Source organism: Typopeltis vanoorti, chromosome 19 (genome assembly GCF_054136105.1).
Source record: "Typopeltis vanoorti isolate ZY-2024b chromosome 19, IOZ_Tvanoo_1.0, whole genome shotgun sequence".
Classification (NCBI taxonomy): domain Eukaryota; kingdom Metazoa; phylum Arthropoda; class Arachnida; order Uropygi; family Thelyphonidae; genus Typopeltis; species Typopeltis vanoorti.
The window spans coordinates 80,780,874-80,808,567 of record NC_143567.1 but is presented as its reverse complement, the minus strand read 5'-3'; the positions used below and the strand labels follow the sequence as shown (position 1 = coordinate 80,808,567).

Sequence of the window (27,694 nt, the reverse complement as noted above, 5' to 3'; positions counted from 1 at the left end):
CAACACTCCTGCAATTGAATTGCTATTGTACATGTTTCTTCTCCTTCATTCATTCCTTCTACTGTCATTTGGAATAATCTCCTATTTTATGTTTCCTAATGAGTATATTTCTAATCCTAAGACCTTCAAAACTAATATGAACAAGTTTCTTCTCTCTCTCTCTCTTCTCAACTTTCTGCTTATCCATGGTTCAGCAATTATAGGTTAAACAACCTCTCATGTATAGGATTACAATAACAAACATTTACTGATTTTCAAAAAAATGTCTCATTGTGTGGTCACATAGAATTAAGTAAAGCTTAATTGTCTGTGACCATACAGAGAGAAATTTGTTCCAAATGATATGTAAGTCAGTCCTCTCTGAAAAGAAAGGTGCTGAATCTTTAAATGTAGACAGAATTAACAGAATTTGCACAAAATTTAAAATCTTCTGAATGAACAGTTCTCCTTTATAGGCCACAATATTTGCATATAGAGTATATTGCATAATTACATACATTTATTGAAATCACAGCTACATCCCATGACTTCTGGAAAGATAGTGTTTTTGTTTGTGTGTAAGTGAGTGAGGTTATACAGATGTGATGAAGCAATGAACACTAAAAACAGAGATAAGATTGGCAATATGATATTGACACACAGAAACAAAAAAAATTATTGTCCTGCTGTATCCATGATTAAGTCACAAGACTTGTTAGGTGCAAATTTATATGCTTTACCATTAGGATAATGAAGAAACATTTGTTATTTGTGAATCAGAAAAGGTTCAGTACTTGGTAAACACATTTAAAGACTATTAAATGCTGGATATGAAAACAAACTGTGGACATGCAATTTGCTTAACCTCATATATAGGATGATAAGAGTTATAAAGAGTTGATATAACTGAGACATAAGTGAAGGATATCAGATACCACTGAAATTTTTAGAAGATGGTGTTAGTAAGAGGCATACTAAAAGTTATAAACACATACAGGTACACCACTGATTTTTTTCTTGCACTGTTGGTTCCAGAGCCATGTTGGATTAGTTGTTTTGCTGGACCAATGGAGTTCATGTAATAATAATTTATGAGTATACACCTCCCACCCACTAATTATATCCCTCCCAGGTCTCTAAAGAAATATGAAAATAAACTATGGGAATGCAATTTACTTAAGCTCATATATAGGAGGTATAAGAGTTGTAAAGAGTTGATATAAATGAGACAAAGTGTAAGTGAAGGATAATAAATATTAAATGTGAACTAAGTGAGTAAATGAAATATATTAGTATAAATGATACAGAGTAACTGGATCTTGACACACCACTACTGTGAACTGACCCATGCACACAGGCAATGCCATATGTGGCAAACCAGTTAACTAGTCAGGTGGTTACAAGAATTTCAAGTACACTCTCAAACTTTTGTCTGGCCTAAAGGAGGTGCTGGACCATCTGTTGCCAGTAAATCAGTGGTGTTGTACTTGTATATAATGAGCATGACAATTAGTGAATTTTTTTTTAAGGAGAAAGTAAGTGCAATAAGTTTCCAGAGGAAAGGCAAGGAATTAATGCACTCCAACAAGCTGTGTCATTGATGAACTATTCATACAATTTATTTTTACTTTGTTTTGTTTTTTATTTTTTTTATTTTATTTATTTTGTTAGTATTGCATTTTCACTTCATAATAGTAAATATATTTAATATTAACATTTCACATAGATAATTCCAAATAATCAAACATCTATTATTTTTTATCAATGTGCAATACTTTAATCATCTGATATATTAAAATAAATAAACTGAAGCAAACTGCTTACTTCACCATGAAGATCAGAATTCAAAAGCATCATTGCACAGGTTAAGGTATGAGCTGCATCTATTATAAAAGAGGAATCATTATTTGCAATTTATGTTATTTCCTTAAAGCAAATTTTCACAAAATCAAAACTGGAAATGAAGACAAGCTTATATAATTTACAGTCAACTTTCCCAATGGCAAAGCCCATGACAATAAATTTATTCTATAATAAACTACTGAAAAATCTTGCCCACAAAAATCTTGGTGCAGTGAATTTCTAAAGTCCACTATAACAAACTATTTCCTTGGTCCTTACAAACCCACCATAATAAAATATGAGTGTATGATGCACAAAATGATTTGCTTAAATTAAATCAAACAGGGCAATAATTCCACAATGTCCTCTGCATCAGTCACTCTATTCCAATTTTTATCCTGCAATGTCATTCTTCCACAATCATTTCTCCTCCTACTGGCCACATAGTTAAAAAAAAAAATTCCCTAGGATTTTCTTTGGATCTTAGGGCCAATCTCTTCTCATATTCCAGTTTTGCCTTCATTACCATACTAGTCACTCTCCTGGTCTGTGTCTTATATTCTTCATGCATCTGCTCTTCACCTGTCTCCTTATATCTCTTTCATAGCCTCTTTTTCAACTGGAGTTCCTGTTTGATATTGTTTGTCATCCACTTTACACCAAATTGTGTCCACTTCTTCACTCGTGGAATACAGCTTACTATTGCTGTTATCAAATATTCCTTCACAATTTCCCAAGCACTAATGATATCCTGGCCTTCCAATTCTACCTCCATGGAACTGCCCCTAGTTGATACCTAAGACTATTATAATCACCTGCCTTATAATTCCACATACGTTCCCTTTTCTTTGATACTCCTGCATGCCTATTCATTTTCCAAGTCAAAACCACATGGTCACTCTCTCCAACTGGTGGGAGAGATGTCACCTCACTTATTATCAGCTCTTCTGATGCTATGATCAAATCCTGTCTTGGCCACTTCTACCTCACACCATATGCTTTCAAAACCATTAGTATCACTGCCTTCCAAACCCTCCACTTTTAGAGGACATAAGTCATCACTTATCATAAGCAGTACTCAACCACTGTGTTTTCCATTTCTATCCTGCAGAAAAATGCTGTACCCTGCTACTTCAATTCCTATAATAAATTTAGTTTAATCCTCTATCCAAGTGTGAGCAAACAAAATTTGCACCCCTGAAAATATCTTCAGGACTGGGGTAAGGTAGTACAACACCGGGCAACTTGTAGCAAAGATGGACCAAGCTAACATCACTCCTATCTCAGTATCTCCCATAATGCAAAACACATCTCCTTGTGGATATGTAATGTTATGCATTAAGGGAAGGGCCACTACCCAGACTAGTTTCGACCTTTATTGAGGTCTCTTCAGTGGGAGCCAGGCCCAGAGGTGGAGATACCAGGCAGAAGAAGCAATGGCAGGTCATCTTTACCTATAGGAGTTGCCAAATGGTGTGCCACCTTTTTATTAAATTACTACTCTGGATTTAGAGAAAGATGTTGAAAGTTTATTTTTCACTTGGTAATCAAGTGACCTTGGTTCACTTGGTAAACCAAGTTCACGAAATTGATGGATTTGTCCTGTTCTGTTTCTATTGTGAATTTTAGTTTGTTGCTGTAATTGTTAAGAGACGTTGTAAGGTGGTGATGCATGTTGGTTTTCCGATGCATAGAATATCATCCATGTTTCTTTTTTCAAAAAAAAAAAAAAAAAAAAAAAAAACAGTTAAAAAGGCTTCTAAAAATGTCACATCTTGGACTCCTAAAGTTGTCAAAAATCTCAACCATTTTAGTCCCCTCCCCTCAGATATACAGATTGCCCAAAATTCATAAACCTAAGTTAGCCTCTCCATCCTATAGTAGATGCTACTGACTCCCTTCCTTTAAATTAGACAAACAGTTAGCTAAATCTTTAATTCCACTTACTAGCCAAACTTCATCTTATATAAAAATTCCACATATTTCAAATCTTTAATCCAAAATTGAATTTTAAACAATAATGATATCATAGTGAGCATTGATGTCACCTACTTATTTACAATATTCCCCTTTCTCACACTTTAAATTTACTGAAAAATGTTCCTTCCCTGACATTATTGTTTTCTTTAAATTTGTCATTCATACTGGATACTTCTCTTGGAAAGACACCTTATTTAAACAGATAAGATATTTCCATGGGCTCCTTCCTGTGGCCAATTTCTACATGGAGCATTTTGAAAAACATGCTCTTCATACTGCCATTCTTGAACCTTCTGTTTGGCTAAGATATATTGATAATGTGTTCTCTATTTGTTACATGGATCAGACACAGACTCTTTTCTCCTCCACCTCAACATCCAGTACACAACTCAGTTCACTATAGAAAAGAGAATAACAGCCTGCTTTTTTTGACACTCCAATTACACATCTACCCAATGGCACTCCTTTCTCAGTTTACAGACAACCCACCCATACAGGTACATACATACATACATACATACATACATACATACATAAACTTTCCCATCATTCCCTTCTCGATAATATGGTGTTATCAAAACCCTTGTCGACAGAGCTTCCAACCTTTGTTCTACCCAGGATTACCTTAGCTGAATTTTCCTTTATTTGCCAGACCTTCCTGTGTAATGGTTACTTGCCAAAAAAAGATCTACAAATTATCTGTCCATCCACTCTCCTCACATCCCTCTCAACATATAGACTACACTAATGCCATTACTATTTCCTATATTCAAGGCACTTCACAAAAAATAGTCAGAACTTTAAAGAAATATAATATCTGCACTGATTTCAAGCCTTATCAGAAGCTGGTTTCCCTTCTCCACTCTCTATTCCAGGTGTTTTACACTCTTGTTCTTGCAACTTATCATATTATGCTCAGATTGAGAGATCTACTAACATCCACCTAGACAAACACAAAAATACATTTGCTTCCACAACTATGGTCAGTCAGGTCTAGCTGATCATACCTTGAATACTTTGCACAGAATTAGATGGAAGAAAACTATTGCGCTTTATCACAGTAAATACAAACTTGAACGATTCTTTTTAGAATCAGGAGCAAATTGAAAAATAAATAAAAACACAGTCTAATACATATGATTGTGTTAAATTTCCCAAGATTTGGTAAACGTCAATTCTTAGGCCTCACACCCAACAACTAAGGCTAGCCAACAGTACCCATAGAGGGTATTTCTCATAGAACTTTAGGCTATGAATAGTCTAATTTCTTCCACTTACTATTTTGTGTGTGTTATTAAATTTTAATATTGTATTCCTGAAGATAGAAGAAGCCTTCCTTAAGAAGCCTGAATGGCAAAGTAATGAAGCTAGCTGAGGAATTAGATAAGTACCAGATCGACATAATAGGGGTAACTGAAACAAAAAAGACCAAAACTGGTGAGATCTTTCTGAGCAATAAATACAAAATGTTATATTCAGGCAATGACAATTGAGGAAAAGAAGGAGTAGCCATAGCATTCAACACAAAATACGAGGCTAATCTTCTTGAATGGCAGTCAGTCTCAAGTAGAGTAATGTGGGCAAATATGAGAATGGGGAACTGGACAATGAGACTTATTTGTGCCTATGGTCCCACAGAAGGCTCTACTAAGGTAGAAGTGGAGGAATTTTTTGAGGCTTTAGAAAAAGCAACTGACACAATGAAAAAGGAAAAGTTGGTCCTTGTTGGGGATCTAAATAGTAGAGTAGGAAATGATTGTGAGACATACAAAAATATTTTGGGAAAATTTGGAGAAAAGAGCAAAGCTAATAATAATGGCAAATATCTGTTGGATTTCTGCTCAGGACATGGAATGGTTATTACTAACACCATGTTCCAACATAAAAATGTGCACAAATTCACATGGAGAGAAGAGGCTAGGAATAAGAAAAGTCTCATTGACTATATTATTGTTGATAGTGATGTGTTTTCCCTGGTGCAGGACACCAGAGTGTACAGAGGATTTGAAATTGGAAGTGATCACTATTTAGTCTTGAGCAGAATAAAATTGAATTTCATATTGAAAAGAATATCATGTAAGAAAGTTTTAAAGCGAATAAAAGTAGAGCAGCTCTCAGAGGTGAACTGTAGACTAAAATACAGAAAAATTATTGAAAAGAAAATGAAAGACTTTGAGAACAGGAATCAAACCTTGGAGATTCAGTGGCAAACTCTGAAGAAAACATTGATTGATTCTGCCAGAGAGGCATGTGGTGAGGTTGTGTGCAAGGATAAAAAAATTAGAACTCCCTGGTGGACACAGGAAGTTAAAGAGGCAGTAAAAGAAAAGAAGAAAGCATATCAAAAGTTCCTGGCAAATAAGTCAGCTTTTACTCTTACAGAATACAGAGACAAATGTAAGAAAGCTAAACAGTGTGTAAAACTAGCTAAACAAAAGTCATGGGAGGACTTTGGCAAGAATATAGAAAATAAATATCAAGAAGGTGGCAAAATATTCTGGAGGTGGTTGAAGAAGCTTAGGAATGGAGGAAGGAGTGCTGTAAAAGGAGTTAGAGATGATAAAGGTGACATGAAAACAGGAGAAAAAGATATCCTTGAAGTATGGAGTAATTACTTTGAAAGACTGCTAAATGAAACAAGCAGTGATGACAGCACAGTGATAAAAAACACTGACCAGGCATGCGGTCAGGAATACATATCCATACTTGAAGTAGAAAAAGCCATCAAAGGCTTGAAATGTGGAAAGGCAGCAGGAGTAGATGATATTTGACTAGAAATGCTGAAGTATGGTGGTATAAAAGTCTTACAGTGGTTGCACTGCATAGTTCAGAAAGCCTGGACAGAGGGACGAATTCCCGATTATTGGAGTAGAGCTCTCATAGTACCCATATATAAAAAGGGAAATAAAACTGAATGTGAGAATTACAGAGGTATTTCCCTACTGAGTGTTCCTGGCAAGATCTATGCAAGTATACTCGAGAAACGGTTGAGAAGTATTGTGGAAGAAAAGCTTGGTGAAGAACAAGCTGGATTCAGGCCAAATAGAGGCTGTCAGGATCAGATCTTCACTTTACGACAAATGGTCGAGAAAGCATGGGAATTCAACAAAGATCTGTATTTAAGTTTTGTCGATTTGGAAAAGGCATATGACAAGGTGCCAAGAGAGAAGCTATTCAATACGCTGCAGTTATATGGTGTCAATGGGGCATTATATCAAGCAATACGTAGTCTTTATTTGAGTTGTAAGTCAGCAGTTAGAATTAAAGGAAGTACATGAAGATGGTTTAATGTTAAATCTGGTGTGAGACAAGGATGTACATTATCTATATGGATCACATTATGAAGGAATGTGGTATTAAACCTGATATCAAAATTGGAGATGTTAATGTCAGCTCTTTGCTTTATGCGGATGATGTTATACTTCTAAATAAATCCGCTACAAGTCTGCAAGATTCTCTGACTAAATTGAATAGCTGTTGTAATAGATATGGTATGAAGGTCAGCAATAAAAAGACAAAGATAATGAAAATAGGCAGAATCATTGAAAATGTCAACTGTGTTGTGAATGGAGAACCTGTGGAACAAGTAAAACATTTCAGCTACTTAGGCACAATTTTTACTGAAGATGGTAAATTAAATATAGAAATAGACAACAGAATCAGCAAAGCTGGTATGGTGGGAAGTCAATTGAATAAATTCATATGGAATAAAAAAGAAATTAGTCGGAACACTAAATTAGCTGTATACAAGACAGTGTTCAAACCAGTTTTAACTTATGGATCTGAGAGCTGGGTCAAAAGTAAAACACTTGACCAAAGACTAGAGACCGCAGATATGAGAGTCCTTAGAAAGATTAGAGGCGTGAACAGATGGCATCAATGGCAATATCATATTAAAAATGAGGATATTAGGAAAGAACTTGACATTGTCAGCATCCAGGAATGCGTTAGCAGAGCTAATCTCAGGTGGTAGTATGGTCACTTAAATAGAATGGGAGAGGAAAGATTAGCAAAACAAGTGTTCTCTGCCAGGTTGGCAGGAAAATGACCCAGAGGAAGATCAAGATATAGGTGGATTGATATGGTACAAAGTGCCTTAGACGATAGAAATATAAGATCTGAAAATGTTGGAGACTTGACAAGTAACAGACTGATTTGGAGGAAAATTGTAGATAGGAAGTTAGTAATGATGTAATTTTTTTTCATGTAGTACTGTCATATCCTGTACACCCCTTGAGGGTACATGGCAGGAATTTGATAATGATGATGATGATGATTCCTGAAGATGTCTCTGTGACAGAGACGAAATACTAGAATGATTAAACCTGGTGTTTAATTATTTCTCTTTGTGCTATATTCATTCCATTAAATTTTAGTATGAGTGTATGAGACAGGTTATAAAAGGTAAAGAATTATCATGCTCATGTTCTAATGTAAATTTAAGGCAGTGATGAAGTAAATTTGAAGGATATTAGGTGAAGCAGACCAGATGACAAAAATATCATTCAAAAATTGTATCCAACACAAGGGTGAGAGAAATAAGTGCAACAAGATGATGAGGCATATATAAATTAAGATGCTGGCCAGATTGGATGAGTAGATAGCATACTTGCTCTCCAACCAACAGATCATGGGTTCAAATGCCGGCATGGGCATGGATGTTTGTAAAAGCCTGCTCTGGATGAGATTATATAGCTTGAGTATATAAGGCTGGTCTTAAAAAAAAATCAGCTACTAGGTAGATACAAACAGAAACATGTAAACAAATAAAATGAAACTCAATAGTGGAGAAAAACAGGTAATGAATGACTCTAATGAAACCACATGGAGATTTAGTTATAAAAGGAGTGTGTGTGTGGATGAGAAGGTGCACAAAATTTTTTTTCCATGATAGAAGATGAACAATGCAGTTGATGGTTGTGGGAACAAATGTTTTGATTCAGCAAGGGATAATATGATGATGATGGATATCAACAGACTATTTGGAAGAGTGAAAGACAACAGTGTAGTATAATAAATTTAGTTTAGTCCTTTATCCAAGTGTGAGCAAACAAAGTTTGTGCCTGAAAGTATCTTCAGGACTGGGGTAAGGTAGTACAAGACCGGGCAACTCGTTGCAAAGGTGGAGCAAGCTAACATCACTCCTATCTCAGTATCTCCATTAATGCAAAACACATCGCCTTGTGGATATGTATAATGTTATGCATTAAGGAAAGGACCACTACCTAGACTAGTTTCGACCTTTATTGAGGTCTCTTCAGTGGGAGCCAGGCCCAAGTGGAGATACCAGGCAGAAGCATTAGCAAGGTCATCTCTACCTATAGGAGTTGCCAAACGATGTGCCACCTTTTTATTAAATTACTCTGGATTTAGAGAAAGATGTTGAAAGTTTATTTTTCACTTGGTTAGACTATAATAAATTTAGTTTAATCCTTTATCCAAGTGTGAGCAAACAAAGTTTGCGCCTGAAAGTATCTTCAGGACTGGAGTAAGGTGGTATGACACCGGGCAACTCGTTGCAAAGGTGGAGCAAGGTAACATCACTCCTATCTCTCTCATCACTCCTAACGAGTTTCCCAGTTGTACCACCTTGTCTTACCCCAGTCCTGAAGATACTTTCAGGCGCAAACTTTGTTTGCTCACACTTGGATAAAGGATTAAACTAAATTTATTATAGTCTAACCAAGTGAAAAATAAACTTTCAACAGTGTAGTAGAAGAAATAGTGGGCTGGTCAGGTATGACAATGATGAATTGGGATGGTGAGCAAAAATAATCAAGGGATATAAAAAAAAATACAAAGTGTTTGAATGGATTTAGCATGAATCAACCAGAGAAGCCATTGCTGGAAGAAAGCGTACTGGAGTGATGTGTACAAAGAATCAGAGAAAGTCAGATGTGATGCAAAAGAACACGAGTGTGGAACAGATGAGACTTAATCGTGAATGGAGAGGAAAGTAGCATGGGAAATAAGAATATGAGAAAAGAGATGCAAAATGAATAGGAAAACTGAGGTGAAGCAGGAGACACAGCATAAAGATAATGGATTCTGAAGAAGTAATGAATCTATGTATGGAAAAGGTCGACAGAGGAATGGAATGGATAGCAAGCTGAGTATGGAAAAATATATAGGGGTAATGAGTTATAAATGTAAGAGGAAAGGAGTATGTGTGGGGAAGCCAAAAATGAGGGCAAGGCATTCGTAGGACTGGTTATAGAAATGAATTGCTTTGCTTATTTATGAATGCCAAGCATAAGAAATAAGGACATGAAATCTTTACACTGATTAAGTTTATTCACCCAAAAATAGTTGCCATAAGTGAAATAGGTAGATGAGAATGATATCCTGACTGGAAGAGAGATGGATGAGTATAATGTTTTTTTCTGGAGCATAAGAAAGGCTAGAAGGGAAGGGCTTTTGATGAAGGGGAATTATACCTGCACAAGAAGAGATAAGGAGAAATAGTGGCCATGGTTTTTAGACAGTATGGCATGAAGTAGAGGATGACAGAATGAGAAAATCAGTTGGATGTTTCTAGAGGCTAGAGAAAGAAATATACGAGGGTGGTCTGAAAGTTCTCGGCCTCGACCATAGATGACAACACTATCGGCAAGATTTTTTTTTTCTAAGTTGGTACCTCTGTCATAAGCATCCATGGGAAATTGCAAGTCATTCTATCAAGTAGTTTTGAATTGAGTATTGTGCAGTTATAAAATTCTTTGTAAAAGAAGGTTTAACAGCAAAAGAAATTCATTCAAAGTTGAGAAATGTTTATGGGCACTCTTCTCCTTCATTTTCGACAATTAAGAAATGGGCTGCCGAGTTTGAACATGGCAGTACCAGCCTCGAAGATGATCCACGAGAAGGACGTCCAAAAAGTGTAACACCACCACCAGAAATTATTGATCAAGTGCACGATATGGTATTGGACGTATAATAAAATTAGTTTAATCCTTTATCCAAGTGTGAGCAAACAAAGTTTGCGCCTGAAAGTATCTTCAGGACTGGGGTAAGGTGGTACAACACCAGGGCAACTCGTTGCAAAGGTGGAGCAAGCTACCAACACTCTTATCTCAGTATCTCTTATAATGCAAAACACATCTCCTTGCGGATATGTCGAATGTTATGCATTAAGGGAAGGGCCAGATGACCTGCCTGGTATCTCCACTTGGGCCTGGCTCCCACTGAAGAGACCTCAATAAAGGTCGAAACTAGTCTGGGTAGTGGCCCTTCCCTTAATGCATAACATTAGACATATCTGCAAGGAGATGTGTTTTGCATTATAGGAGATACTGAGATAGGAGAGTTGGTAGCTTGCTCCACCTTTGCAATGAGTTGCCCTGGTGTTGTACCACCTCACCCCAGTCCTGAAGATACTTTCAGGCGCAAACTTTGTTTACTCACACTTGGATAAAGGATTAAACTAATTTTATTATACTCTAACCAAGTGAAAAATAAACTTTCAACATGGTATTGGATGACTGGCGAATCAAAGTGCATGAAATTGCTGAGACTATAGGCATTTCAAAAGAACGTGTAGGATATATTTTGTATGAAGAATTGCAAATTAAATAGCTTTGTGCAAGATAGGTGCTGCACTTGCTCACAGCAGATCAAAAACACACTTGCATGAAAATTTCTGAACAGTGCTTGGAGCATTTTAACAAGAATAAAACTGATTTTATGCGTCGATTTATTACTATGGATGAGACTTGGATTCACCATTACATACCAGAATCCAAACAGCAGTCAAAACAGTGGACAGAATCCAGTTGTTCAGTACCAAAGAAGACAAAGTTGGTTCCATCAGCAGAAAAGGTCATGCCATCAGTGTTTTGGGATGCTAAAGGAATTTTGTTTATTAATCTTGTTTGTTTATCTTGAAATGGGTAAAACAATAACCAGGGAATATTATTCTGATCTTTTAACCATACTAGATGAAAAAATTCATGAGAAAAGACCTGGTTTGCAGAAGAAAAAAATCATCTTTCATCAGGATAGTGCACCTGCCATATGTTATACCTTATAAGAACATGTAAAAATTTTTTCCTAAGAAAAACAAATATAAGGAATGGCAATGGATTTACATAGAGGTTTTGTGCATGTTTATTGTCACTGGTTGTAGAGTTGGTATATATTAACCACTTGGCCAACTACACCAGCTTAAAGAGAGAAAATAACAGAATCTCTCTTCAGTTTGATTTGTAGTAAACACCATAAAGTAAAAACCTGGTTTTGACAACTCCTATTTAATCAGAACCCAATTTTTTTCTACGCCAATTTTCCTTAGAAATAAAATAAGTAATATAAATGTGACTAAAATACACATTAATACAGATGCTGAAGCAATATTTTTTTACCAACTACATCATTTACTTAGAAAGCTATTATTACTGTTTCCAAAGGTCTCAATAAACTACTTAACCTTCTCAAAATACTTTTGAAAAGACCAAGTTTTTGGAAATAAAATTTAATGCAGTAAACAGAAAAGTGAACTTACCTTGAGATCTAAAGGAACCTGGATTACAATCAAGATATCTTTTAGAAAAATGAACTAACACTCTTTCTCTTTCTTGTGTTTCTCCAATCAAACTGAAATGCTTAAGAAACTTGCGTAAGGCAACATCAAGAGTGGTGTGTGTAAAATCAAAATATTTCAAATATTCCTCTCCAACAACTCTGCTAAATTCATTACTAGAATAAAATATATATATATATATATTAACATAGAGTGATATTTGTTCAATGTTTAATATAAATAATATTTCAAAAACTTCAAAAAAAAAAAAAAATCAAATAATACACAGAAACAACACAAAAAGTAAATGGAAGATATAAGCAGAAATAAAGATTAAGAAAGTAAAGATTGTGGATTTGCTGCCTTGGTATGATAGGACAGAATTGAGAAGATGGTCCCTAATTGCAAATGACTTAATGAGAAGATTAAGTCATTAATGCACTCCACACATCTAAGAGTTCATATTCATAGATGTGTGGAGTAAATTTGATGGACAAAAGGACCTATATATGCCTGATGGACTGCACTTGAATGGTTCTGCAGAGTTAGATGCTTGGAGAAAGTGTTGTTCGGCGCAAAACCATAGAAATTAGAGATATTAGGGAAAGGAGAAGCAATCAAGCATGTGCCTAGCCATCCCCTGGGACAACGGAGGTGTGAGTGCAGGAATGAGTGTGAGGAAATAGCCATCTCAGGGATAGATGAGTATGAGTGCAGGAATGATTGTGAAGAGCTGGGTACAGTTTTACAGCTTTTGAATCTAAATGGGCAGATAATAACATTATGTATAACTGTGAGCCCAAGGAGATGCTGAAATGCATGTACACAAATGAATGCTCAAAGTATAGTATGAGATATAAAGAAGGACAATTTTTGGCATTGGTCAGCTTGACTTGGCCAAACATTACTGATATCAACTTGACCTGGTTGTCAGAGAATGATATAATTATAGGGATAGAATGCAACAGATACTGTATTTTCAGAGAAGATAGAGGAAATAGGGCAAGAGGAGAGGTATTATTAATGATAGCTGAAGAACTTAACAGAGATAAGGAAGATTGTTGATCTGAGATAAATGGTTCATTTGAGGCTGTCTAGTACGAAATACAGGCCAATAGGAGAAAATATATTGTTGGGTGCTTCTATAGACCTGGGGGGTCCAGAAGAAGATATGGATGACATGCATTAGCACAATGAGTGCAGGTCGAGCAATTATCATGGGAGACTTCAACTATTGGATATAGACTGGAAGGAGAAAAAGGCACATGGCAAAATGGAAACGGAATTTATACAGTTACTAATGGATAATTAGAAACAGCATGTGATGAAGGGAACCAGGGGTTTCAGAGTGTTGAAGTTGGTAATAGCATTAGAAGATCTATCTACAGAAGTAAACAAATTAATGTAAACACTCACATTTTATAGAAAAATTTTAATTTTGCAAAAAAAGAAGTAAAAATTTATAATTTTTATGTATAATTTATACATAAATTATACATAAAAATACATAAATTAGGAACTTATTTGTTCCTAATAAGTTCCTAAGTGAATTAATAATTCACTTAGGCATGGACTCTATCAATGTAGAACACATTTTTGGATCGTATTAAGTAATCCTTAGAATCACTATCTAATTTTCAAAGTCTCTTTTTCACTATGGCCCACAAATTGAGTTAATGTCAGGAGAGTTACCTGGCCGCTGAAGCAACTGGATGTTGTGATTTTTGAGGAATTCTTTCACTTTTTTTGAAGTATGGCATGGAGTGAGATCCTGTTGGAAGATAAGTTCTTTGTCTTTCTGGATCTGTGGGACCACTCTTTTCTCCGATATTTTTATGTATTGGTCACTTTTCATCATATCGTCAACAGGCACAAGTGATCCTGGACCATCATGCGTAAAACAACCAAGGAACATCTTTTTAGCTGAGTGTTTAGAAGCTTATTGAAGGTGGGCAGAAGAAGACTGCTTAGCTGCTGATTTGTGAACACAGGTACTCGATCTCCTAGGATAAAGAAATGACTGTCATCTGAGAATATGATCTTCTTCCACTTCTACAGTCCAATCTTTGTACACTTTTGCCTGCTGGAAGACTCTTTTACTGCATAGCCTTCACCAATGGATATTTCTTTTTTGGTCTGTGGGCAGTCCTACCTGTTTCCAACAATCTTCAATGGACTGTCATGTCAGAAACATTAATCCCACTAGCTGTAGTCTCTATTTAAGTCTACAGCAGATAATCTTGGATTCATCTTGCTTTTCCAAACTAAATGATCTTGAGTAAGTATCGTTTTCCTTTTTCACCAACATTTTCTTTTTATGTCAGAGGAAAGGTACCTGTCTCTCTCTCTCTCTCTATAAACCTCTTTAAAATCACATTAATAGTACCTAAACCAACACCACAGTCATTAGCAATTTATCTTTGAGTCATGGATGTGTGCTGAGAAAGAGTACATATTTTATAACACTTTCTTGGAGAGGTAACCATTTTATAGCTATACAAAATGAATAAAACACTACGAATATCGACTTCTTGCACTATTAAAAACACGCAACACTATTAATAAATATCGTAGAGCCAGTTAAAACACACAGCACTCAACCAAAATAGTGAAGCAACATCAAAACTGAAAATAATAAATCGAAACCAACACCAAAAATACTAAACTGAAACCAAAACCAAAATTATTGTGAACCAAAGAGCAAACCAAAACCAAAGAAACCAAATGGAAGAAAATTCGGCTTGTTCAAATTAATTTGTTTGCTACTGTATAACTACAGTAGCAACTCTACCTCTGATCAGGTAAGTGACCATGCAGTCTTGTACTGGGAAGTTGCTCAATGTGAAATTTCAGTCAAGACATGGATCAGCAGATTAGCACAATGAATACAGGCCGAGCAATTATCATGGGAGACTTCAACTATGGTGATATAGATTGGAAAGAGGAAAGGACACATGGCAAAATGAAAACGGAATTTATACAGTTACTAAGGGATAAATACATGAAACATTACTTGTGATGGAAGGGAACCAGAGGGTTTGGGAGTGTTGGATCTTTTAATAGCATCAGAAGATCTATCTATAACTGCAGTAGAAACTCTACCTCCAATGGGGAGAGTCATCATGCAGTCTTGTCCTGGAAGGTTACTCAACATGTAGAATTTTCAGACAAGAGAGGGTTTATGTGGAACTGCAAAATGTAGCAATTATGACAAACTTAGAAGGCAGCTTTGAGCAGTGCCATGGCATAAGAAACTCATGGAATGAGTGCCATGGCATAAGAAACTCATGGAATGAATGTCATGGAAAGCAAACAAGGATTGTTTGAGCAATGCAGTATCAGACTGCATAGCAAGGGGACAGGATAATAAACGAATAGGGATTAAGTGGATGAGTAACAATAAAAAGCAGGAGCTGCAAAAAAAAGAAAGCATTGTGGAAGGAATATAATATAAACAAAAAAGAGATCAGCATAGACATGTGCAATAAAAAGTGCAAGAAAGAAGGGTAAGAAGTATGGTAAGGAAGGCTAAATCAGATTAAATGAGAACATTAGCTAAGCAGATCAAAGTAAATCCCAAAAGAGTTTTTTTGCTACATAGCATGTAAGAGAAAGAAGGATTATGGAAAGATAACATTACTGAGTGTTGATGGTAGGAAAGTGACAGAAGCAGAAGAATTAGTTCAGTTACTGAGTGATCACTATGCAAGGGTATATCATCCAGGTGGCGACTTTGCAGTTACTGACTTGACAGAGACTGATATGAGAACTGAGGTAGATTAATTGGAGGTACTCAGTACATCGAAAAATACTTTGTCAGGAACACTGGCAAAGTTGTTTAATCTAAGTCTGAGCTCTGGCAAGGTTCCAAGGGAGCAGAAAAAGGGTAAGATAGTTCTGTTACATAAAAGTAGCTACAAGACAGAAGTAGCAAATTACTGACCAATTAGTATCTCTGAAGTAGGGGTTAAAGTAATGGAAAAGTTGGTTAAAAGTAAAATTCAGGAATGGGTAGATAGGAATATGATACATTATAGGGGCAGCATGGCTTTGAAAAGGATAGGTTCTGCCTCAGTAATTTATTCACATTTTATAATTTACAAGGATTACAAGGCAACAGCAAAATATTGGATAAAAGAAATGGTGACACTGATACTGGATTTTGCAAAGGCATTTGACAGAATACTACATGGAAAACTATTACATAAGTTGGAGCAAATGGGAATAGATATGAGGCTGGTGACATGGAGGGTGGTGGTGGTGGTGCATGTGTGTGTGTGGGGGGGGGGAATTGGCTAACAGACAGACATCAGAAGATGGTGTATGGTGGAGTGGAATCAAGGTGAATGTGGGTGACTATTGGAGTGCCCCAGGGCTCTGTACTAGGACCACTACTCTTTAATTTCTATATTAATGATATAGCGAAAAATTTGAAGGGGGTTATTCAGTTATTTGCTGAGGATGCAAAATTGGGGAGATCAAGATTGCTGATATAGATATCTTGCAGGATGATTTAAATAAATTAGCAGTGTGGGTAAAGGACAATGGTTATCAGTACAATGTTGTAAAATGGAAGGTAATGCACTTTGGAAAGAAAAGATTGCATACTTCATATCATATTGATGGTACTAGGTTACAGGAAAATGATGAGGCTAAGGATCTGGGGATGATGTTGGATATAGATTTGAAATTCAGAAGACATATTACAAGAGTTGGCAAAAGCTCAGAGGATTACTTGGATGGATGTTGAAGAAGTACAAATTGACAAGTATTTCAGTATTATCTCTCTTTATAAGGCTATGATTTGGCCGTATGTTGGCTATTGTGACAGATTTGGTCAGCTGCATTTCTAGGGGAATGGGAGGTGGAAGAGAGGAAACAGAGAGAAGTAACCAGGCTGGTGACAGGAAAGTGAAATGTTCCCTATGAGGATAGATTGAAGGGTGTAAGTTGCAGAGTTTAGCTGATAGGCAGAGGAGAAGGGATACACTGACACAAAAGAAAATTTTCAGTACATGGGGAATACGGAGAAAACTAGGGGTTACACTTGGAAGTTGTCTAAGAGGGTGGTTAGTAAGGATAGACTAAGTTCTTTACTTAGAGAGTGGTAAATAAGTGGAATGGATTGCCAGAATTAGTTGTGAGTGTCCCAACAGAGAATAAGCTTAAGGAGATATATGATGGGTATTGTGTTAATGGATAGTGAGGGTCTCTCGCAATAAGTCTCGACTCCATGGAGTACCAGTAAAAATAATGATAATATTCGGCACAGTGGCAGCTCGTGGGGGTTCTGCAACTTTTGAAATATACATACACACTGTAAGTACAGTGTATATGTACTTGGATAAAATATCAAAATTATGGTAAAAATTTAACATGAAAAATTAAACATGAAAAAATATTGTTTATTATCAATAAAATTATAGTTTTTGGTATAATTCAAAATTATTTAAAAATAAAATATATTCTTCTTGTTTTGTTTCATGAAAAAATATTGTTTATTATCGATAAAATTATAGAGTTTAGTATAATTCAAAATTACTTAAAAATAAAATCCATTATCATAATTCCAATAATGTTCTAAAATAAAAACTATAACAAATGTTATGTCTATAATTGTAATGTCCAAATATTTAAAGAGACGGAGTAAACACGATAAGCACTACGAACACTCTACTACTGGCGCAAACTGCATATAAACGACAGTGGAACTGCATGATGGACAGTGCCACATTATGCGAATAGCTTGCATCTCATTATGATGTGCATATTGCCTGCATAGCAATATGACACTGTGGTAAACACAGTGCTGCTAGCATCCTTCATCCTCCTAAGTGCTACAAGATGGATTTTTATTATTTTTTATACAAAATAAGAGAACTGTATAGGATTGTTGATGATAAAATTAAATATTACAAGCAAATATAAATAAATTAATAAATATATTTATATATCGAGTAAATTGGGGTGCTGCAGTTCTGCAGTACCTATGCATGAACAGCCCCTGATTAGGCTGTAAGCAAAAACTCTTAAGATGGGGGAGGAAATGCTTTCATCTGCTGGTAATAGCCTTGGCTGTTTGGTAGGAGATCTGAGAATTATTGTTTTCCAAATTTTGAGAAGTTTCACATAACCATATTTATTATTATTTTTTTTTAATGCAAAAAAATAATAATAAATAATAAATAATAATAAATAATAAAAAACATCTGCTGCTGATGCAAAAAAAAAAAAAATAATAATAATAATAATTGGGATATTTCTTACTGAAAATAACAGTACATCATCAGTGTATAGACACAAGCAAATCAAAGAAATGAGAATACAAGGCACATACAACAATCAGTGGTTTACCAATTAAAAACTGCTGTTGCATGCTATAAATTAATATTAATAAATAATATTATTAAAAACTATTTTTGATGGTTACATAAAATGAGAATCGCCCAAACTTTTGGGAGAGAGAGAGACAATCATTCTGATTCAGATTTGGCCGATAAAAGGGCTTTGCAACTTGAATACATTATTTATTGAAAAAAAGTCTGGTCTGGCACAACACAGTATTGACACTAAACACAGTATCCAGTGGGATAAACTTGTCTTCTCCATAGAAGTAGTTTTAAATATGAATGCCTTTTCAAAGGAATTTGAGAAGGCCTTTTACATCGACCAAATCCGAATTGGAATGATTGTCTCTCTCTCTCTCCCAAAAAGTTTGGGAGATTCTCATTTTATGTAACAATCAAAAATAGTTTTGAATAATATTATTTATTAATATTAGCCTGTGTAGCTCAGTGGATGTGGCGTTTGCACACCACGACACTTGACGGCATGAAGGAAGACTTTGTTTCGAATCTTTTCAGCGACTAGAGGAAATTTTTCTAAGCCTTTTTTCGATCGGTTCCCGAGTTAGTCAATCTCTGGCATGGGCAAGTGAGTTTTTAGTCCCAGAAACTTGGGTTTCTCATCCCATAAACTCAAGAAAATCGACTGTAGAACCCACACTATTTCAGACATTAAATATAGTGTGTTAGGGTTAGGGACCACGAGATGATGGCATATATTGAGCCACCTCTTCACTTCAGGCCACTTAATTAGTGATAGCCTTGGGCCAGCTATCTCTGATTGGCTACTAGTGGAGATTGAACTGTCCACTCAGTCTCCAAAAGTTAGATAGAGCTAAAACGGCCTCGCCTACTCCCTATACGGGAATAAAAAGCTGTTAGCTGATTTTTTTTTTTTGATTTTTATTTATTAATATTAATCTCTAGCATGCAACAACAGTTTTTAATTGGTAAACAGTGCCAGATTACCAAATAGGCAGAGCAGGCACTGGCCTCCATGCCATTTTGGGGCCCCACAACAACAGATCAAAATAATATTGGCTTGATCTTGAAAGAAAATTACCATCAAGCTTTCTTAAATTGTTTCCAAAAGATAGAAAAAATGAATCAACTGAAAGAAAGGAAAACTTTACACTAAAGATCTTGTCGAGTTCCAATCAAAGACAGACGCCAAAATTAAAGAAGCTGCCCAAAGATTCAGAGAGAATTATCCTGAGGACATCGAGTTGGAGTTTGCAGATGAAATGGTTCATTTCAAGTATTTCATATCACAGTTAGAAGATTTCAAAGCTGATGAAACAGTGCCAGAATTACGATCATACAAGCTCATTTTTGAATATATAGTGCAATCAACATTCCCAAATGTTATAACAGCATTAAGAATTTATAGGGGTCTCATGATCACGAACACAACTGGTGAACAAACCTTTTCGAAGTTAAAACTGCTGAAAAATTGTCAACGATCTTCAATGACACCAGAACGACTGAACTTATTTACCATTATGGCCACTGAATAAGACGTCTTGCAAAAGGTAGACTTCCAAGATATCCTGAAAGATTTCACCACAAAAAAATTGAGGAAAGTGAATGTTTAAAGTTTTGTTTGTTTATTAAAATTAAAAATTCCTTACTTTTTTGTTTAATAATATTATGTAATATTGTTTAATAATATTAATAATTGTTAATGTTTGTTTTGTGTAATAAAATTGATTTATTAAAATTGTTGGTTGGCAAAATTAAAAACGTATTAGTAGATAATTTGTGAAGGGGGGGGGTCCTGAGATTTCGACTACCTAGGGGCCTCCCACAGGTTTAATCCAGAACTGTTAGTAAACCACCAATTGTTGTATGTACCCTGTATTCCCGTTTTTTTTTTTTTATTATTATTAGCTTGTTTCTATGCACTGATGATGTACTGCTATTTTCAGTACAAAATATCAGTATTTTCATTTCATTAAAGTTAATTACTTTGGCTATCATGTAATGTTGTTTATAGTTATGACACAGGTACTTTTAAAGATTATAATTGGGATAACAAATATATCTCTCGTGCTCTTCAAGATGGATGTAGGTAGATCTTCTGGTTTGGCCATAATAATTGCAAGTTGCAAGAACAAGTAAACTTGAATACATCTGAAACTCAGAGGGGGAGGGAGATTATCTTTAGAAGAAGAGATCAAAGTAGTCAGCTTTATTGTCACATGTATGTTGAGAAGGATGGAGAGATAGGGAAGAACAAGAATTCTGTTATGGAGTTAATTTTCTCATGGCTTATAGTACCCACATCTTGTAATTAATATTGGTAAAATAAACACATAAAAAAAGTAAAACAATTTATTGTTTTATGAAGTTATGGAGAAATTATTCTGATCCTGTCCAAATGATGAAAACAAAAATATTTTCAAACATTAATCTTACTCCCACAGACATCCTAGCTACTTTGGATGTAAACATCTTAATCATTAATCTTCCCACCTGATACTGTGAAAGTTTTACCTAGAGAACACTGTCTTCAAATTCCAAAGCTGCTATGTTGAACAGTCTGATGGTTTAATTATGTATGCAGCAATTTCTCCACACACCTATCTGATACATGAAAAAGTGTGAACAAACAGCTATTGAAAAATAACATACCAAACTAAGATTATGAGTTGAAAGTTTATTTTTCACTTGGTTACACTACAATAAATTTAGTTTAATCCTTTATCCAAGTGTGAGCAAACAAAGTTTGCACTTGAAAGTATCTTCAGGACTGGGATAAGGTAGTACAACACCAGGACACTTGTTGCAAAGGTGGAGCAAGCTAACATCACTCCTATCTCAGTATCTTCCATAATTCAAAACACATCTCCTTGTGGATATGTATAATGTTATGCATTAAGGGATGGGCCACTACCCAGACTAGTTTTGACCTTTATTGGGGTCTCTTCAGTGGGAGCCAGGCCCAAGTGGGGATACCAGGCAGAAGCATTAGCAAGGTCATCTCTACCTATAGGAGTTGCCCCAGTCCTGAAGATACTTTCAGGCACAAACTTTGTTTGCTCACACTTGGATAAAGGATTAAACTAAATTTATTATAGTTTAACCAAGTGAAAAATAAACTTTTAACATCATTCTCTAAATCCAGAGTAATTTAATAAAAAGGTGGCACACCATTTGACAACTCCTATAGGTAGAGATAACCTTGCTAATGCTTCTGCCTGGTATCTCCACTTGGGCCTGGCTCCCACTGAAGTGACCTCAATAAAGGTCGAAAACTAGTCTGGGTAGTGGCCGTTCCCTTAATGCATAACATTATACATATCTACAAGGAGATGTGTTTTGCATTATGGGAGATACTGAGATAGGAGTGATGTCAGCTTGCTCCACCTTTGCAACGAGTTTCCCAGTGTTGTACTACCTTACCCCAGTCCTGAAGATACTTTCAGGTGCAAACTTTGTTTGCTCACACTTGGATAAAGGATTAAACTAAATTTATTATAAGATTATGAGTGAGATATATTATTATTATTATTACCTGACACCTCCAGGGAGTCCAAAGACTCATTGAGGGAGGGAACCTACTCTACAACTCTCCTTCTCCACCACTCAATCCACCAACTACAACGAACCGCAACTACACCAATGCCTTCTACAGTCCACCACCCCTAGTATTTCCACAGACAATCACAAATATCCATGCCCACAGCAGGATTCGAACATGCAGCCTTTTGGCTGGAGAGCAGATACGCTAACCACTCAGCCAACCAGGCCATATATGGATGATGTTTTCATCATTTAGCCAGTCTCAGAAGAATCCATCCATAATGTCACTCTCTTCCTTAATAATTTTAAATATAAAATCCAATTTACATCAGGGGTAGAAAAAGATAGATCCATTTCCTTCTTGGATGTTCTCATCTCAGTTGAAGATAATAGTGATTTTACTTTTGAATCTTTCTTTTAGGGTTACATGGTGATCAGCACTCATATTTGTAGATTTAAGGACTCAAAAACACACGTGTTGAACAGATTATTTTATTAATTACAAATAAAATAAAACTTGACGTTTAGACCTCTATATTGAGGTCATCATCGGAAGAATACAACTGTATACAGAACCAAGCTACATGCTCATGCTTTCTATATCAGTAAACTAAATCTACGTAGTTAATAAATCTTTTTTCTAGCCTGACCTCTAGTGATAGAAAGGAAAAACAAAAATAAATAAAGAAAAAAATATATATATATATATATATATATTATAAATAGATAAATGCAACTACAATAAACTGTTAGAGTCCTATGTATTAATATTCTGGATAGTTACAAAATGATTTCTTTCAGTTGCTATTGAATGTTCTAAACACTTCACCAGGTTGTCTTCTTGTAGTGAGAATTTTTCTAATGCTAGTTTAGGATGTTATACAGGTTGTAGATGGGTCCTCCACATTCTTGAAATGGTGAGGCCATCATTTTTGTTGAGATTTGGGTTGTGTTTGAGCATTTCACAAGACTCTTTAAATTTTCTCTCAAACCAGGTTTTGGTGCGGTGTAGGGACTTGGTATTTTTCCAGTCAATTCTATGGTATGTTTGGAGTGCATGGTCAGAAAGGCCTGTTTTACCGAAGTGGAGGTATTTAATGTGTCGTTTGTGTTCGTCTTGTCTGATTGGGATAGTTCGCCCTGTTTCCCCTATGTATGGTATGTTACATGTGCAGTGTATTTTGTATACTCCTGGGTGTGCTAGGTGTGGAAGAGGATCTTTAGAGGAACTGTGTAGGTGTCTTAGCTTATTTGGGGGTTTAAAGGTGGTTTTAATGTTGTATTTGCGAAGTGTTCTGTCTATTTTTTCAGAAATGCCTCTAACATAAGAAATGGCAATGGCATTCTTGAAATCTTTTTTGTTCTTACTGGTATCTTTATGGAGGATCTTGTGAATAGTTTTTTTTATTGTATCCATTTCTGATAAATGTTTGGTTGATGATTTTGTATTCTTGGTTTAGAGCCTGTTCATTCGAACAAATAGTTAAGGCTCTGTGTTTAAGGGTGATAACTAATATTTAAGGAATTGACAGCGTATACTAGAAATATAGATTAAATAAACTTTAATATATACTTTCCGATATTTCGGCGAACGTCACGTTGCCATCTTCTTGGGAACTTACAATAAAGACACATGCACACAAGTACTAATAACAGCAAATGAGACTGAAGCTAGGAAGCTAGCGTTTTCCTAAAGTCCTGATGGTGCCCCCTGGCGGGCTGTATTGGTAGTTCTTGGCCGTTGGGCTGAAGTTCTTCTGATAAAAGTTTCCCAAATTTGGGGCAGTTTTATGCATCCAAATTTGTTGAGGTTTGGCATGTTCCTAAGGGCCGAGGCTGATTCCATGAATAGTCTTTCATACTTGAACTTGCTGCGGTGTATTACTGTGGCTTTCTTCCATCTTATTCTGTGGCGAGTATCCAGAGCATGGTCTGCAAGCCCAGAGTGGCTGTACTGGTGAAATCGGATGTAATCCTTGTGTTCTGAGATTCTGATATTTGCTGTCCTGCCTGTTTGGCCAAAGTAGGACAGTTTACAGCTGCAAGGGACCTGGTATACACCAGGTAGGTGGTTGGTCTTTGGTGGAGCGGATAAGGGATGCCAGTTTTCTATGTGGTCTGTAACATGTGGTCAGGTCATGTTTTTTTAAGATTTTATTGATTTTTTCCAAGGTGCCTCTGATGTAGGGAATAGTGATGGATTTAGAGTAATCTTTTTTGTGAAGGGGAGGGAGTGGTGGGTTGTGGATAACTGGGTTAAGTATTTTTTGGATTTTTTGGAGGGGGTAGCCGTTGGCTGAGAAAGTGTCACGGATGTGATTTAGTTCAGTGGTTAGGGCTTGATCATTAGAACAGATTATTTTTGCCCTGTTGAATAATGTTTTAATAACTCCATATTGTTGTGAGGGGGGGGGGGGAGATTGTTGGTGAATGTATCTGCCTGTATGGGTGGGTTTTCTATAAACTGAGAAAACCAAGGTTCCATCAGGTTGGCGGGTGACTAGTGTGTCTAGGAAGGGGAGGTTATTGTTTTCCTCTTTTTTCCTCAAAGAGGAAAACAATGGGCCTGGCTCTCACTGAAGAGACCTCAATAAAGGTCGAAACTAGTCTGGGTTGTGGCCCTTCCCTTAATGCATACAATTAGACATATCCGCAAGGAGATGTGTTTTGCATTATGGGAGATACTGAGATAGGACTGTTGGTAGCTTGCTCCACCTTTGCAAGGAGTGCCCTGGTGTTGTACCACCTTACCCCAGTCTTGAAGATACTTTCAGGTGCAAACTTTGTTTGCTCACACTTGGATAAAGGATTAAACTAAATTTATTATACTCTAGCCAAGTGAAAAATAAACTTTCAAGGAGAAAAGTAACCAGCTAATTCATGAACAGTACAAGAATCAGGGCAAGGAAGGTGGCCAGCATGGTAAAGAAGGCAAAATCAGATTATGACAAGAGATTAGCTGAACAGGCAAAAGGAAATCCCAAGAAGTTTTTCATTATGTGGCATGTATGATGAAGAATTACTATGGAAGAATAAAATCCTTCCACATGTATGGAAGGATAACTTTAATGAATGCAGATGGTAGAGAGGTAATGGAGGCAAATGAAATTGTTGGGCTACTGAGTGATCATTTTGCAAGGGTATATCATCCAAGTGAAGACATTATTATGATAGAGGTGAGAAGCACTGATGTGAGAACAGAAGTTGAAGAATTGAAGGTACTTAGTATATTGCAGAAATGAATGCAAATACAGTTGTGGGACCGGATGGGATATGGCTCACATTTTACGAGCATGTGCAGAAGAACTGGTGATGCCTTTGACTAGGCTGTTTAAGTCTTAGCTGGCAAAGTCCCAAGAGAGTGGGAGGGCAAAATAATTTCTTTGCAAAAACGAGAATCTAAGTCTGTGGCAGCAAATTCCAGAGCAATCAGTATATCAGGAGTGGTGTACTGGAAAAGTACACCACTCCACAACTTTTCCAGTACAAGAGTACTGGAAAAGTTGGTCAAAAACAGAATTCAAGAATGGGTGGATAACATTATGATACTTTATGAGGGGTAGCATGGCTTTGTGAAGGATTGGATCTGATCTGATCCTGTGGTTTCCTCTCTTTGAGAGGGTTGCAGCTGATTACTGGGGAGATAGTGATGCAAGGTGGTTTCCCGTTGCCTTCCTTGCTGTATTTTTATGACTGAAGCCTGTGTGTTCACGGGTCCGGTTTGCCTGCTTGCAGGATGAAAAACCCCAGATAAACTGGCAGAAAAACCCCTGCTGTCCATGCCCAAGACCAGCTAACTCAGCTATAGCTGAGGAAGATCCTTAAGCTCCTCACGTCGTCGATGGGAATCAAACCTAGGATACTCCTTTCCCAGGCATATGGTTGCAAAGCACAAAGCCACTCGGCTAACCATGCAGACGAAGGGTTGGATATACCTTAGTAATCTAACTGTTTATAATAGAGTGACAAAGGAGATAGATAAAGGAAATGGCTACACTGTGATGCTTTTGCAAAGGCATTTAACTGGATAACAAAAATGGAACTCTGTTATACAAATTACAACAAATGGGGATGGATAAAAAGGTGGCTGATGGATACATATCAAAAAGTAATATATAGAGTAGCAGAATCCAGGAGAAGACAGGTGACTAGTGGTGTGCCACAGTGCTCTGCGTGGGACCACTGCTGTTTATTTTTGTATGTAAATAATATAGGAAATAATTTCAAATGAGCTATTCAGTTGAACTATTCATATAATGGATGTCAATTTAATGTGGAAAAGTGTAAAGTTATCCATTTTGAGATACAAAGATTAAAAGCTGTATACCACATTGAGGGAACTGTACTGAAAAGAAAGTTATGAAGCCAGGGATCTGGGGATAGTAGCAGATAGAGAGCTGAAGTTTACAGGGCATATTGCTAAAGTCACCAGGGTAGCTCACAGGATTACTTGTTTATTGAAGAACACACTAACAAGCAAAAATAAAGGAGTTATCATGCCTCTTTATAAAGCCTTGATATGATCACATCCAGATTATGTGCTTAGGTCTGGCTACTTGCGTTTCTTGGGAATGAGGAAGTGATGGAGAGGATCCAGAGGCGAGTGACCACGACAGTGAATGGTGTGTGGAATGCTTCTTATTAGAATAGATTGAGGGAGTGTGGATTGCAAAAATTGGTTGGTAGGCAAAAAAAAAAAAGGGGGGGGATGATAGAAACATTAAAGTTACTTTCCACATTTGGCTAGTGGGGGGGAGGGGAGGCAGAACTGAAAGTTGGGTAAGTGTGTGGTTTGCAACACTGTGAGGACTAGATTTTTTACCTGGAGAGTGGTGAATGAATGGAATGGATTGATTGACTGAGTCAGTTGTGAGTTCTTTGTTAATGGTTTCAAAGAGCAATATGATAGATATTATGTTAATAGTTTAGGTCTCCCATGATGAGTCTTAGGATTCCATGGAGGTGTGTCTGTGCAATAATAATAGCAATAATAATAATAAAGCAAGAGAGAGAGAGAGAGAGAGAGAGAGAGATATGTGGTGTCTAGAAAAGACAGACTATTATTATTATGACCTTTTTCTTGACCACTAGTATTAATAAATTAAAGACTTAATTCTGTATGTTAGTGAAGTAAATGATAGTTTAATACCCAACGTTTCACTGACTAATATCTGTCAGCATTTTCAAAGGCTACGCTGGTAAGCAATAGAAAGTAACAAAAACTAGGAAACTAACCGACAATTCTCAGAATTATTGGTTAGTTTCCTAGTTTTTGTTACTTTCTATTGCTTACCAGTGTATCCTTTGAAAATGCTGACAGATATTAGTCAGTGAAACGTCAGGTATTAAACTATTATTTACTTGACTAACATACAGAATTAAGTCTTTAATTTATTACAGACTATTATTTTTTTTTTTTTAATTACAGTGCTCATATTGTATCCTGGATGATGTCTCTGTTACATAGGGAAAATATTGGAACTATTAAATATGTATTTAATTCATT

The 27,694-nt window shown here is 36.2% G+C and overlaps 1 protein-coding gene across 1 annotated transcript in view; it reads right to left on the bottom strand.

Moving 5' to 3' along the window:
• Positions 1-27,694, bottom strand: part of LOC150096287 (uncharacterized) — a 438,969-nt gene that overhangs the window by 356,294 nt on the left and 54,981 nt on the right. The window contains exons 2-3 of the mRNA XM_090409023.1: positions 12,302-12,495; positions 1,804-1,862 (exon numbers count right to left, since the gene is read on the bottom strand). Of these exons, the coding sequence (XP_090265149.1) occupies positions 1,804-1,862; positions 12,302-12,495 (253 nt within the window). The remainder of the gene's footprint in view (positions 1-1,803; positions 1,863-12,301; positions 12,496-27,694) is intronic.